Source organism: Prionailurus bengalensis, chromosome D1, assembly GCF_016509475.1.
Source record: "Prionailurus bengalensis isolate Pbe53 chromosome D1, Fcat_Pben_1.1_paternal_pri, whole genome shotgun sequence".
Lineage (NCBI taxonomy): Eukaryota > Metazoa > Chordata > Mammalia > Carnivora > Felidae > Prionailurus > Prionailurus bengalensis.
The window spans coordinates 115123661-115138523 of NC_057346.1; the positions used below are offsets into that span (position 1 = coordinate 115123661).

The 14863-nt window shown below is 58.0% G+C and overlaps 1 protein-coding gene across 1 annotated transcript in view; it reads right to left on the minus strand.

The window, feature by feature from the left end:
- Window positions 1-10733: 10733 nt before the first annotated feature.
- The window catches only part of MUC5B (mucin 5B, oligomeric mucus/gel-forming), a 35514-nt gene continuing 31384 nt past the window's right edge, over window positions 10734-14863 (minus strand). Inside the window, exons 43-51 of the mRNA XM_043582339.1 lie at window positions 14578-14758; window positions 14204-14308; window positions 14063-14100; window positions 13424-13540; window positions 13183-13269; window positions 12929-13051; window positions 12633-12678; window positions 12334-12442; window positions 10734-11924 (exon numbers count right to left, since the gene is read on the minus strand). Of these exons, the coding sequence (XP_043438274.1) occupies window positions 11720-11924; window positions 12334-12442; window positions 12633-12678; window positions 12929-13051; window positions 13183-13269; window positions 13424-13540; window positions 14063-14100; window positions 14204-14308; window positions 14578-14758 (1011 nt within the window). The 3' untranslated portion in view covers window positions 10734-11719. The remainder of the gene's footprint in view (window positions 11925-12333; window positions 12443-12632; window positions 12679-12928; window positions 13052-13182; window positions 13270-13423; window positions 13541-14062; window positions 14101-14203; window positions 14309-14577; window positions 14759-14863) is intronic.

Below are 14863 nucleotides of genomic sequence, written 5' to 3' on the forward strand. Positions count from 1 at the left end.
GCCCCTCCAGCTTGCCCCCGGAGCCCCGATGTCTGAAGCCTGTCCTTGCAGATGGCCGCCCCCCAGGGCTCCGCGCCCTTCCCCCTGCCGTCTGGGCGTCTGCTATTCCGACGTGCTTGGGGCCGGTGTCTGAGGCTGTGCCGCCCCGGGGGCACAGGCTGAGCCCTGGGGTCCCCTCCTCGGCACCCTCAAGGGCGGTTCTGGGCTGGGTCGAACTGCCAGGAGCCAGCCTGGCAGCACATGGTCCCGAGCTGTCCCAGAGGCAGCCTGGGCTCTGGCCCCCGAGCCCGTGATCCCCTGAGCCGTGCTGCCACTGAGAGCACCGCCTCGTAACCTTCACGCCCCGGTTGTCGTTTGCTGTCGTGGCTGCTCATCGTCAGGGTGGGGGAGGCTGCTGGCCCGTGTGGCGCCGTCTGCCACCGCTCCTTCTGTGCACTGGCTCCGTGGTTTTCCGAATGCACGGTCGTCTCGTCTGCAAGTGGAGGTGGTGTCTCCGTCTGCGCGTCCGGCCGGCTGCTGTAAGAGGACACCGCAGATGGGACGTAACGGTGGACACTGCTTTCTCACCGCTCTGGAGGCTGGACGCCCACGATTTGGTGTCTGGAGAGGGCCGTCCTCTCCCTGTGTCCTCACGTCACAGAAGTGGGGGAGTGGCCCACTGGGACCCCTTTACCAGGCGCCAATCCTGTCTTGGGGGCTGCGCGTCATGACCTCGTGACCTGCCAAAGGCCGCACGTCCGGACGCCATCACACCGGGGGTCAGGCTTCCACATAGGACCTTGGGGGGCTCGTTCAGTCTGCAGCAGATGGCTTGTCTGCCCTCCCAGTGCCCACGGCCCTCGCACCTCCACACAAGCGAGAGAGATGTCTGAGAGCGGACCCTGGCCGCTCCTGGCAGGTGCTCGCCCTGGGCCGGGGCAGAGAGGCGGGAGGAGAGGGTGAGGCAGGGCCCGTGGGGAGGGCTCTTCCGCCTGTGTTGCGGGGCCCCAGGTGGTGAGCTGGGGCGTGGACACGGCGCGTGTCACTGCGGGGCCCCCAGGAACATTTCCACGTCGGGTCCAGCTCAGAGTGCTCAGGGTTCCGGTGGGAGAAGGCCCAGCTGGGGGCATGGCCAGGAGAGGGGCTTTCGGACAGGAGTGGGGACGTGTGTGCAGAGGCAGGACCGAGGATGCAGGAGGCGGGGGCTCGGGGAATCCTCCTCTCACCTCTGGACGTCCTCCTGCCTCTGCCCTCGCACCTGCTCAGGCTGGGTCACGTCCGTCGTGTGCCCAGAACGCCCGGCAGGCCAGAGCCCCTGCAAGGGTCTCCGGATCCCCTCCGACACCCACTCCCCAACCCTGCTCCAGCCACCGCCGGCAAGCCCCGCCCCAGGGCCTTTGCACACACACTGGCCTCCCTTAGCCTCTCCTCAGCGTCCCCTTGTTGAGCCACCTGGCAACTCCCTGCTCCTTCCCACGCCTCCCAGACCCTCTGGACTGACGCGCATCATCCTTCACCTTCCCACCGTCCTCACGGCAGATGCTGGCTTGCGGGGGAGGGGAGCCCAGGAGAGCCGGTCTGTTGCTCCTGGCTGTGGTTTCCCCTGCGCCCAGACAGGCATGGAGGGCTCCAGTCCTGGCCCCACGTCCGCTGCGGCCCTGGAGTAAACGAGAATTCCCTCCGGTCACCCACTGTGCGCGAGTGCGGGTGGCGCCCGGCGTTTGGGTGCGCGCAGACCCCAGCCCTTCTGGGCGTCTTCCCTGGTGCTGAGAGCTTATTGTTAGCATGAGCTCTTCGATTTTTGCTTTTGAAAATAATCCCCAAACACCTGTTGAGGAGGGAGTCTCTGTGGGAGGAAAGCCGCGGCTGGTTTTAGGGGAGGCTTGGCGCTCTCGGCGGGGGGCGGGGACGGGGAGACCTGGGAGCACCACACGGCAGAGCCCCCAGGAGAAGGCACTGGCCCCACGTTTCCGCTGGCGGCCGTGGAGCAGACCCGACCCGGGACGCGAGCACACAGCGTGGCCGGGAGCGCGTGTGTGTGTGTGGTGGCACGAGGCGGTCGGCTCCTGGAAGACGCTCACCCTGGCGGAGCCCAAACCGTCTTGCTACTAAGCTGTAACGTCCGATGCCCGTTAACCGTGGGCATCAGCAGAGTTAAAGCAGAAGACCTCACGTGTGAAGGGAAAGTGAAAACGTACAGACCTTACGACGAGTCGCTAACTCCACCGGGTTCATGTGGGTGGGATGAACACGGCGTGTGGCATTCACGCCTGTGCGGGCAGGGCGGGGTGCGTGCGGCGTGGACTGAGGGGCGTAGGGGAGGAGGGTGAGGCCTGGGCCCTGGGCTGGGTGGGGCTCTGCCCTCAAAGCTGACCCACCTCGAAACTCCCCGCCCCATGCTTCCACGGTTCCCAGATGAGCTGCGTCCCCAGACCGCAGGCCCCAGACGAGCTGGACGGTCGGGGAGAATGAGCACGTGACCCCCAGGTTACCCAGACTCTGAAGAAAGTTGCTGTGGCACAGGGGTCACTCAGCTCTTGTGGGCGCCTGCCAGAGCCCCTCACAGGATCGGGCTTGGGGAGAGTCGTCAGAGTGGAACACACCGGCGGGGTTCTAGAAAAGGCTACAACTTGTCCTGCCCCCGTGCCCCTTGTGAGCCACACGGGACGCCTTCAGGGGTAGAGCTGGGTTCCCTCGACAGTGACACGCAGGCCTCAGCCGGGTTGCAGAAGCCAGCCTGGGATCCAGGCGGGATCACGGTGCCAGGCAAGTGGTGAGGGTGCCAGGAGATGACTGAGGCATCGGGACCCTTCAGGCGGGGAGGGAGGCACAGTAGGCCCTGCATTGGGGCTGGACGGGGGACTTGGATCGAGATGAGGGCAGAGTGTCCAGGGGTTGAGGCAGCACCCAGCGGTCACGGGGCCTCCGTGGGCACAGTCTGGGAGGAGCAGGACCCAGCCCTCGTCCCTCAGTGACCCAGATTATGGAGACATTCTTCCCCTTGACCTCGCAGGGAGAAACGGGGCAAGGCAGAGAGCGGCTTGCCTAGGCAGAGAGTGCAACTGATGCGCGGCCCCAGGGTGGCGGTGAGGGGGAGGTGTCCTTCCACCACCCGGCGGAGCCGTCACCCCTGTCCGTGGGGACGCAGTGCCGGTGCCGGCCTCTCGCGGGAGAGCCCTTCGAGGAGTCAGCTCTGAGCCGGGGATGGCCAGGGTGGCCCGGCCACCCTAAGTGGGCAGACTCAGACCTCCATGGGAGCATCCCGGCTGGCTCACGGGCAGGCTCTGCAATGAGGCCACAGCGGCCCCCGTGGGAAGGGGAAAGACTCCCTCTGAGGCCGATAGCCCTCGCTGAGAGGGAACACCTCCTTCCAGGAACACAGCCAGTGAGGTTTGTTGGGACCATCCCACTGAAAACAGCCCCGAGATGCTAATAACATATGTTTAAAAGTTCTTTCTGAAGTTTTTGAAAATAGGACAGTGGAAAGGGGGACCCCAGAGAGATGCTTCCAGCAAGTGAGTATTTCAGGCAGCACCGTCGGGTTGGAGGGCGGGAGCCACAATAAACGGAGGGGCGTGCTGTGTTCATGGATTGAAATAGTATGTGAAGGTGTTAATTTCCCTCGAGGTAACTTACCTCAGCCTGATCCCCGGCCCACAAGTCCCGCCTCTTGGTGGTGGTGAAACTTGGGAGGTTGATTCTAAGCATGTGGGAGTCCCAACGGCTAAGGAGAGTCAAGGCGTTCTTGTAAAAGAAACAACAGGGTGTGAAGACAGTAAGGACAGTTGTCTGTACTTAGATGACAGACGGAGGGTCCAGTGGGACAGAACAGAGACCGGAGCGCAGGTGACAGCACAGCAAGGCACAGAGGGGCTTCTCGTACCTTGTGCTGGCACAGTTAGCCAGACGCCAGATGAGGGGAATTAGGCCCCTGCTCTGGGCCACGTTCAGTCAGTTCTGGGGGGACTCGGAACGTAATTCAACATGTCAAGGCAGGAAGATGCTGGAAAGATGGCAGAGAGGCCCTGTGAAGGGAGAGCCCGCCTCCCCACCCGGACAACATCTGCACAGGCAGAACCCGTCCCATGGAGCCATTCTGAACCCTGGAGTGTGTTGAAGGCCTGCAACATTCAGGGGAATTCCTAGAAAGCACGTCGCAGTCCATTTCAGCCAATGTTAGGACAACAGCAGCTACCCACCTGACCCCCGGCCCCAGGCAGGCGGTCACGCACGCACGTGTTCTGGAAACAGCCTGTATAGGACCTGCGGGAGCCAGGGTGGCCAAGAAGGACCCTGCCCTCCAAATCCTGGGGATCTGTGCTCTGACGGCTGTTTGCTGCTTCTGACCACAGAGGTGCAGACGGCCAGGGAGCCAGCCACTGCTGTTGTTCCCCCTCAGCCGCCCCCCCCACCGCCATTGTCACAGCCTCCTCCCCCGTCAGCTAAAGTGACTTCCCAAGGATTTAAAGGGCTAGTGCCCTTCCCCTCTTCATTCTTCTCTTTTTCCCTTTCTGGGAACCAGACACTAAAGACTGAGACATTCAAAACAACTGCAAATAAGGGGAAAATTAGAACATGACCTGGGATGCCCAGGAAAAGGCTAGGAAAAGACCTGAGCAGACATTACACTTACAGGTTGGTCTGATCCTTGGCACAGGACAGTGTATAACAATAATTTTAAAAATAACATAAAAGCAACACAAACTGCCAACCTGGGGAAGGGGGAGAATTTGATTTCCAGGGTTACCACATTCTTCAGTTCACATGTCCAGTATTCAATAAAAAAAATCATAATGCATACAAAGAAAGAAGAAAGTATGGTTTATAAAAAGGAAGAATAAATCAATGAAACTCTCTCTGAAAAGACCCAATAGCAGATGCACTAGATGAAGACTTTAAAACAACTGACAGAAGTTGTGGAGAAAGTCAAGAAAACCGTGCGTGAACAAAATGGAAATACAAATACAAATACAAACCTAAAAAGAAACCAAACAAATTCTGGAGGTAAAAAGCACAAAACTGAAATGAAAAATTCACTAGAGGGGGTCCAAGACAAAATTGTGCAGGCAGAAGAAAAAAATAGTGAACTTGAAGATAGGACAAAGAAAATGGTCAAGTCCAAGGAAGAGAAAGAAAAAGATCAAAGTGAACAGAGCCTAAGGGATCTGTGGGACACCAGCAAGCAGACCAACACACCGCTGTGGGAGTCCCAGAAGGCGAAGAGAGAGAGAAAGGGGCAAAGAGGATATTCGGAGAAGTAACGCCTGGGAGCCTCCCAAATTTGACATGAATATAAGCTTCCAGGAAGCTCAACAAACACCAAGGACATTGTGATCAAACTTCCAGACCCAAAGACAAGGAATCTGAAAGCAGGAGGAGATGGGGGCCTGGGTCACTCAGTGGGTTGCGCGTCCGACTTCAGCTCAGGGCATGATTTCACGGTTCGTGGGTTCGAGCCCCACGTTGGGCCCTGTGCTGACAGCTCAGAACCTGGAGCCTGCTTCGGAATCTGTGTCTCCCTCTCTCTCTGCCCCTCCCCGGTTCATGTTCTGTCTCTCTGTCTCAAAAATAAATAAACATTAAAAAAAAATTTTTTTTTTAAAGAAAGACAAATCAGCCATCCAACTTTACAGCATAAGGAACCAGAAAAGGGAGAAGTAAGTAGCCAGAGCTAGCAGAAGGGAAAAAATCATGAAGATGAGAGCCGGGCTTAACAAAACAGAGAAACAGTAGGAAAAAAATCAAGACCAAAACTTGGTTCTTTGTAAAGATTGACAAATTCGGCAAACCTTTAGTTTTGTGGACTAAGAAAAAGAGGGAAGACACAAATACTAAAATCATATTGAAAGAGGGGCATTACTGCCGACTCTACAGAAATAACAATGGTTATAAGAGAGTACTATGAACAATTACATGCCAAAAAAATGGATAACTAAGAGGAAATGGGCAAATTTCTAGAAACACAGAACCTACCGAGACCCCATCGCTATGTTTTTAGTTAACCGTATGCTAACTAACTGGAATTTAAGTTAAAACCTTAAAAAAAAAGCTACCAAGATTAATCAGGAGGAAATGGGAAATCCTAATAGATCTAGAAGTAGTGAGGAGATTGAACCAGTGATCAAAACTCTCCCAACAAAGAGAAGCCATGGACCTGATGGCTTCACTGGTGAATTCTACCAAACATTTTGGAGAACTAACCCCAGTCCTTCCTAAAGTTTTCCAAAAAACTGGGGTGCCTGGGTGGCTCCGTCAGTTGAGCGTCAGACTTCGGCTCAGGTCACGATCTCACGTTTCATGAGTTCAAGCCCCACGTTGGGGTTTGTGCTGACAGCTCGGAGCCTGGAGCCTGCTTCGGATTCTGTGCCTCCCTCTCTCTCTGCCCCTTCCCTGCTCATGCTCTGTCTCTCTCCGTCTCTCAAAAGTGAATAAATGTTAAAAAAGAAAAAAAAGGTATCTTTTAAACTTTTCCAAGAAACCTATGAAGAGGAGGAAATACTTCCTAGCTTGTTCTGTGACGCTGCATTGCCCTGACACCAAAGCCAGACAAAGACACTGTACGGAAAGAGAGCCCCAGACCAGTAGCCACGTGAGCAATGGTGCAGAAACGCCCAACAAAATACTAGCAAACTGACTCAGAAGTTGTTAGAAAATCATACACCATGACCACGTGAGGTTGATTTCATGGGATGCAAGGATGGTTCCACACACACACATCAGTGTGATGCACCACATCGGCAGAATAAAGCGGGGGAAACATATCATCGTCTCAACTGGTGCAGAAGAAACATTTGGCAGAATTCAATGCCCTTTCATGATAAAGACCTTCCACGAGCCAGAAACACGTGGAAACTACCCAACCTAAAAAATGTCCTAAAACATAAAACTGCCAGGGGCACCTGGTGGCTCAGTCGGTTAAGCGTCAGACTCTTGATCTCGGCTCAGGTCATGATCTCAGTTTGTGAAATCAAGCCCTGTGTGGGCCTCTGTGCTGACAGTGTGGAGCCTGCTTGGGATTCTCCCTCTCTCCCTCCCTTTCTGACCTCCCTGCCTCACGTTCTGTCTCTGTCTCAAGTAAACTACATATACATGTACATATATATATGTATGTATATACGTATGTATATATATGTATATATGTGTGTGTACATATATGTATGTGTGTGTGTGTGTGTGTGTGTGTGTATAAACTGCCAGTTTACCAGCAAAAATGGATTTATTTGGGACTAGCAGAGACCTGTAATCCTGGAAAAAAAAAAGCTACAGCACAACCAACCATAGGCAAGTCCCCAGAACAGGGGAAAAGGAGGCTTTTCACAGGGGCTTCTCCTTGGCTGGGCAGTGACAGTCTCTCATTGGCTGGGCTGTGATTGTCTCATTGGTTGAGCTCTGCCTCTCATTGGCTGGGCTGTGATTGTCTCATTGGCTGGGCTGTGACCGTCTCTCATTGGCTGGGCTGTGATTGTCTCATTGGTTGAGCTCTGACTCTCATTGGCTGAGCTGTGACCATCTCTCATTGGCTGGGCTGTGACCATCTCTCATTAGCTGGGCTGTGATTGTCTCATTGGTAGAGCTCTGACTCTCATTGGCTGGGCTGTTGTCAGTGGAGGAGGAAAATATCCTTCCCCCCCCCCCCAATGGGCTAGCACCTCTCTTCCTGCTGGATTTGCAATTTATTCTTGGATATGACACCAAAACCATAGGTAACAAAAGAAAAAAATAACCAAATAGTACTTCATAAAAATTTAAAAATTTTGTGCATCCATGGGGCGCCTGGGTGGCTCAGTCGGTTGAGCGTCCGACTTCGGCTCAGGTCATGATCTCGCAGTCTGTGAGTTCGAGCCCCGCGTCGGGCTCTGTGCTGACAGCTCAGAGCCTGGAGCCTGCTTCGGATTCTGTGTCCCCCTCTCTCTCTGCCCCTCCCCCACTCATGCTCTGTCTCTCTCTGTCTCAGAAATAAACATTTAAAAAAAATTTTTTTTTAATTTTGTGCACCCAAAGACACTATCCACAGAGTGAAAGTCAGTGCACATGATGGGTGAACATATATGCAAACGATACATCTGACAAAGGATTAAAATCCAGAAAATACAGAGAACTTCTTAAAGTCAACAACAAAAAAGTCCTAGCGATCCAATTAAAAACAAGGGGGCAAAGGAATAAACATTTCTCCAAAGATGACATACAGGTAGCCAACAAACACATGAAAAGATGCTCCACATCGCCAGTTGTCAGGAAAACGCAAATTAAAACCACCGTGAGATACTGGTTCATATCCACCAGGACGGCTAGGATTTAGTGACAGTAGCAAGCAAGGTGATATAGAAAAATCGGCACCCCCACACCTCGTACGTTACTGGGAACGTAAATTCGTTCAGTCGCCGTGGAAAACAGTATGGCAGTCCCTGAGAAAATTGAAATTAGAGCTGCCGCACGATCCAACAATCTGACCTCTGAGTGTAGCCCAAAGGAGGTGAAAGCAGGGTCCTGAGGAGACACCCATGTCCGAGCCGCATTCTCCACAGTAGCTAAAATGTGGAAGCCACCCACGCGGCCACGGATAAACAAAATCTGATACGCACACACAGCGGAATGGTGCTCAGTCATAGAAGAAGGGAGGCGCTGACACCTGCGACATCATGGATGAAACTGCAGGACGGATGCTCGGTGAATAAGCCAGTCGCGAGAAGGCAAGTACTGTGGGATTCTACCCATGTGAGTTACCTGGTGTCGCGGAAGCCGTAGAGACAGAGGGTAGCCGGCGGTTGCCTGGGGCGGGGGGCAGGGCCAGTGGAGAGCTACTGCCTCCTGGGTATAGGGTCTCTCGGTTCCTACAAGGTTAAAAGGATCGTGGGGATGGATGGTGGGGATGAGGGACAGGCGAGTGTATTTAATACCACCCAACTGTGTACTCAAAAATGGTTAAGATGGTAAATTTCGTGTTATGTATGTTTCATCCCAGCTTAAAAAAATTTTTAGGTGGGAGGCAAAATTGTCACGCTTCTAGAAAATAATCCAGGAGACCATATTTCTGATCCCAAGGCGGGGAAAGTTGCGTGAAATAGGGCCAAGAAGCACCAGCCTGAAAAAAGATACTGGCGACTTTGACGCGTTAAAATTGGGAACTCGTGCATCCCGTGTGTGGGTTTCTGAGAGGCGACGGTGCGGTGTGGTTTCTCTGCCTGTTGGTTAGGTCCCACATGGGGCCTGGTGAGATGCCAGCCTTCCGGGTCCCGGCTTGTTGAAAATGCCGTGTTTTCATTATCGCTTTCAAATGAGAGTTTACTCGCGTGTGGAGTCCAGCGTTCAAAGGCAGTTTCCGTCGTGCTGTTCCCGGTGCTGGTCCCGGTCTCCCTGGGGGGCGAGCACGCGGTCTTGTCCTTCCGGCAGCTCTGAGCTTTTCTCTTTGCCCCGGGACCCTCAGACCTCACCACCTGTGGCCATGGCCCCCTCTCACCACGGTGCGTCCCCCAAAACCTTTTGTCCGGGACGTCTGTCGGTTTCACTTTCTTGTTTTCAGCTCTTCTATTTTAAAAGGTCTTTCTATCTCTGTCGTGGTTTTTCTGTCTGTGGGGGAAGACGTGCCCACTTTTCCATCTGGAAACCAGAAATCCCTTTTCAAAAATATTTAAAGTTTAAGCAACAGTGTTTTGTCTTTATGCGCTGTGTTGGTTTTTATAGCTACCTCCTCCAGGGCCACGGTGGAGCCCTGTGGCTGACGGTGTGGACTCTGGAGTCAGATCTCCTGGACGGAGCCTGGCTTTCACCCTTACTGAAGCGAGTGTTTCCATTGCTGCGTGCCTCAGTGTCCCCACCTGCAAAGCGGAGAAATAATGGCTCACGCTGCATCGGGTGCCACCCCGCAGGAGCTGCACTTCGTGGACACGAGCTCTTGTCCACGGCAAGAGATGCTCATGTTCCCGGTCCCTTAGGAACGTGTTTAAATTAGGTAAGAAGTACATCTATTTAAGGAAGAGAGTGTACCGGGGGAATGACAGGCGTTTAAGGAATGCTGTTGTTTTGCACGGGGGTTAACAAAGACTCAGGAAATCAGACCAGAAGTTCAGGGTAAGCTTTCAGAAGTTGGTCCCAGGAGTGGGCAGCAGGCCTCATTTGCTGCACGAGCCGTCTCCGGCTGGCCAGGGCCCAGGGTGACCTGCCCTGGATGGACCTCTTGAGATCGTAGGAAAGGCCAGCAGTGGCCTTAAGAGAGCCCAGGCCCTTCTCCCTGGGCCCCCAGCCCCACCTTCCCCTGGCGTGGGGGGTGGGGGTGGGGGCATGGGAGCCACACTGAGTGCAGAGGCAGGTCATGTGACTCAGGGAGGGGGAGAGGCCCTCCCACTCAGCCCCCACCAGCAGCGTCCTTTGCCTCCCCAGGTGGCAGTACCCCCTGAAACCAGCTCTGCCCACTTGGGGGTCTTTCTCGTCCTTCTGGCCCAGGTAAGTGGGGCGCCTTCTGTGTCTGGTTAGCACCTCTCCTGTCTGCGCACCCCACCTGCTCCCCCATCCTTCCCACACCCACCATGTGCACGTGGAGCTCTCTGGGTACAGCGGCAGAAAAGAAGGCAGAGATCCCTGCCCCCTGCCCCCGCCTCCCTGGTGAGATGAGGCAAGAAGGGCCCTCGTAGAGCAAGTCGAGGTGGGACAGGTGCCTTGAAGAAAGCACACCGAGTGAGACCCGGGCCGGGGCCAGGCCCTGCAGCAACCAGCAGCTGCCTTGGGGTCTGGGCAGCATGGAGCACCCCTCTTCCGTGTGCACCCAGCCCACGAGGCAGCTACTGCCTGCGCTGACACGGCCCTGGGCTGCGTCCACGCTGCCAGCGGGTTTTCCAGTCTTCCGACACCAGTGAAACAGTCTCCTTATAAATCCCATGTGTTTGAAATGATGACTCATGCCTGGCCCCAGCCAATTCCCCACAGCCCAAGACTGACCCCGAGGGGCCTCCTTGCCCCTCACCCACCTGTCCCTCCCAGCGGGTCCGGCATGAGCCCTGGGGGTGCTATACAGCCTGAGGGGCCCTGCCTGGCCCACAGACGCACGGAGGGGGGCACTCGGCGGAAAAGACTCCAGGGCCAAGACATGTACACAATGCTCAGCGTTTATTTGGAAGATCGGGGCTGAGTGAGCAGAGGGAGCTCCGACGCCCCCCACCCCTGCCCAGGGCCCTCCTGTCGGCCATGGTAACCCCACGCCTGGGTCCAGACATGGGCCTGCCTGGCACCGCTCCCTGGAGGCTGCCGGCCTGGCCTTGCCTGGATGGGCCTCAGCCTGAATTCTGCTGCAGGAGGTGGCCAGCAGGAATCTGTTCCCCGGGGCTTTGAGGAGCAGCGGGGGGCAGGAGGGGGGCACGCAGGCCCACAGTGCGGGGAGCAGCATGGCAGCTGATGCGCACTTTGCTATGGGGCACACCTCTGACACCAAGAAGGGGGCGAGTCCGGACGGAGCAGGCGCTTGTGTCTCAAATGAGGGGTCGGCCCTGATGGCCAGGCAGGTGGCCAAGATGTGCTGAAGGGGCTCCGAGGGCAAGGCCCCCTCCTGGAGCCCCCCTCAGGCAGGCTGTCATGGCACCATCACCTCCAGGGCGCAGGTGTCGCGAGGGCACGGGTGGAGGGTGTGCTCGGACTCCTGCAGCAGGCTGGCCCGGCTATCCGCGGTTGGGTAGTGAGTGTTCTGGCTCCGGAGGGGGAGGGAGGGAGCTTGCGGGATGGGGTCAGAATGGCAACAGCCAGTGGTGGACCCCTAGATCGAGAAGATGGGGGTGCTGTCCTCGGGAGCCTCGGGAGCAGGGACGCAGGACGCAGCACAGCTGCACTCGTCCACGTGGGTGTAGGTGTGCTGGACCGCTGTCCCATCGGGACACTGCATGGTCACCACCTCCTCGTGAAGCCTTGTCTCCTGGCAGCAGGTGCACTGACGCTGCATGGCCTGGGCCTCCATGGAGAACCTGCAGATTTGAGTGGCCACCCTCAGGACCCGCCTCTTCCAGCCCCAGCCACCCAGCTCTTGCTTTCTCTGGGGCCTGGAGAGGATGGCTCCCACCCAATCACGGGCAGCCCTGAGCTTGTCCTCGGAGCACTGGGGGCTTCTCTGACCTGACCTGGGACAGCGCTCAGGGTCACCGAGCTCTGACCTCCTCTGGTCAGGCCCCCTCCCTTCTTGGAACCAGCTCATCAAACTAGCTGATCAGACAAGACCCTCCTCCCTCCAGGAACCACCCCCCCCCCCCCCCCAGGGTCTTGAGCCAACGTCACATCCTTCCTTCTGCTCTCCCCGCCTACTTGCTCCACCTGGCAGAAGCCAGGGCCGTCTGGGGCAGGGAGGGGGCCCTTGGGAGGGGCCCCGGCCTCGCTCACTTGGACACTCCTGGGCACGAGCCCTCGCAGAAGGTGACGTTGACCGGGGCCTGGGTGGCGCAGCCCTGGTGTCTCAGGACCGTCCTGTTGACCCGGACTTGGCAGGAGTCTGGGCGGAGGGAGGAAGGGCGGTGGAGGTGCGGGAAGAGCTCTCCCCTGACCTGGGCCGCTCCTCCCACCCTCGGGAGCCCCGCGCTCGGGGTGGGGTGCTGGGGCTAGAGGCAGCTTGGGGCAGAAATCAGTGCATAGAGACTGGGAGGGGCTGGAGGGTGGGGGCAGGTAGGCGGGCCTCAGCTTACCCACTTCCTCACAGGAGTAGCAGCAGCCAGTTTTCCTGAGGATGCCCTGCAGGGGTGGGGGAGACAGAGCGGGGTGGGGGGTCTGGGGGCTGGGCAGGAACTCCCAGGAGTAGGAGCGCGGGCGGGGCCTCTGGGGCCGAGCGTGGGCGGGCTTCCCAGGGGTGGGGCGTGGCCTCCTAGGTGGGGAGCGGGGAATCGGGTGGGCGTGGCCCTTGTGGGGCGTGGCCTCCGGGGACGGGCGTGGGCGGGGCCCTTGGGAGGGATCTCCAGGACGCAGGCGGCCCCGGGACACACACCTGGCAGCTGGACGGGTCCGGGCAGGGCAGCGGCCTCGGGGTGAGCACGTGGAGCCCGTTCCTGGCGTCGCAGCGGTACTCCGTGCAGTTGTCCACGAGGCTGCTGACCCAGGTCTCGTTGGGCTGCAGAAATGCGATGGGGAGGGTGGAGGCCCACAGGGGAATGAATGATCTGGTGGGCTGAGAAGGGCTGAAGGGAAGTCTCCCCTGGCGGGGCGGGGGGGCGGGGGGGCGGAGACCGAACCCCCTCTTACCTGGACCAGCCGGCCGTCCGGCGTGAGACACGCTGTCTGCACGCACTCCCCACAGCACTGTCCGTCCACCTTCTGGTACTGGAAGCCCTGAGGGACAGGGACGGTTACATCCTCACCCCCAGTCCCCCTCCCCAGCTCTCCTGAACCCCATCCATACCCTAAGGGCCCAGCGACCTCCTTAGCAACCTGCCCAGGGCTGCCACCAGGCAGGCACTACCGGCGTCTGCCCAGGAGGGTGTACCTGGGGGCAGGTGGTGCTGCAGTTGTCCTCCTCACACTGCACCGTTGGGTGCTGGGTGTCCACGGACAGGCAGGTGCATGTGTGGCAGGGAGTGACCGCTGGGAAGGTCGCACCGATCTGCAGTGGTTGGGGTGAGGGGAGGCAACATTGAGGGCACTGGTGGGGGCACAGGACCGGGGCCAAGACCCTTCCTTGCTGCTGGCTGGGCGGCAGGAAGGGAAGGCCTACAGAAAGTGGTTTCTTTGTTCTTCAAATAGAATTCTGCATGTACCCCCTGGCTGAGCACAGACCGGGGCAGAGGCAGGGAAGGCAGGCAGGCTGGAGGGGGCTGGGAGGGCGCGGTCCTACCCCAGCCCTCTTGCTGTGAGGAGGCTCCCGGGAGACCCTGAACCTAAGCTCTCAGAGGCAGGCATTCAGCCCATGGCCCTCCCAGGCCCTCGGCAGACAGTGCCGCCCCTGTGTCCCCCTCCTTCATGTCTCCGCTAGGCTCTACAGGACCCAGAGCCCCGTGCTTATCTGCTCTCAAGCAGGAGGCTGCAGGCAGGGCTGGGCCTGTCCAGACGAGGGGTGGAGGTCCCCTAGCCGAGGTGCGGAGCCCAGGGCCCCACCCACTGCCCCCTGGCTCAGCAGAGCCCTTACCCCATAGGCGGTGCCGTTGTAGGTGCACAGCTTAGGTCCTGGGAGGAAAGGGAGGGCTGAGCACCTGCCCAGGTGTTAGGGGGAAACCGCTCACCCTCCGCCGCCCGAGCCCCGCCCCAGAGAATCCCCAGCACAGCTCACGGCAGCTGAAGGTGGGGCAGCAGTCGCCCTCCTCCTGGGTGGCCACCAGCTCCTCTCCCGGCACACATTTGGGCGGGCTCTGGGGGCAGGTGGTCGTGTTGCAGACTGTGGGAGAGTCAGGGCGCTGTCAGGGGCACCCCTGCAGCTCCCCTTTTCTGGCCGTGCCAGCTCACAGTCTAGGGGAGTTTCTTGCACAGTCATTTTTTTCCTGGGGGTCGAATCTTCTGGGTTCCTGCTGGTCCCCTCGCTGTACGCAGCCACACCAGAAGCCACCAGCCTCACTTTAGGTAGAAAAATGAAGCACCAAGAGGCCCACCAACTGGCCCCCTCCTCGGCCCTCCTCACCCTGTGGCCAGTGGGGGCACGGGGCTCACCGCACAGTGTCTCCATGCAGCACGGCTTGTCAGCCACAGGCCTGGTCACAGTCACCAGGCCCGCCTGGCTGCACTGCGGGGGCCGGTCCTGGGCTTCGCACAGCACGGGCGTGCACCGCACCGACAGGGAGCCCTCATGACACACGCAGTCCTGGCAGTTGCTGACCCACCGCTCCCCGGGCTGGAAGAGACCAGTCAGGGTCCCTGGAGACTCCCAGACGGTGCCCTGGCTCTTGGGCCGCAGCCCTCAGTGTGGTCATGCCAGCCTTTGGCCCCCCGCTCAAGC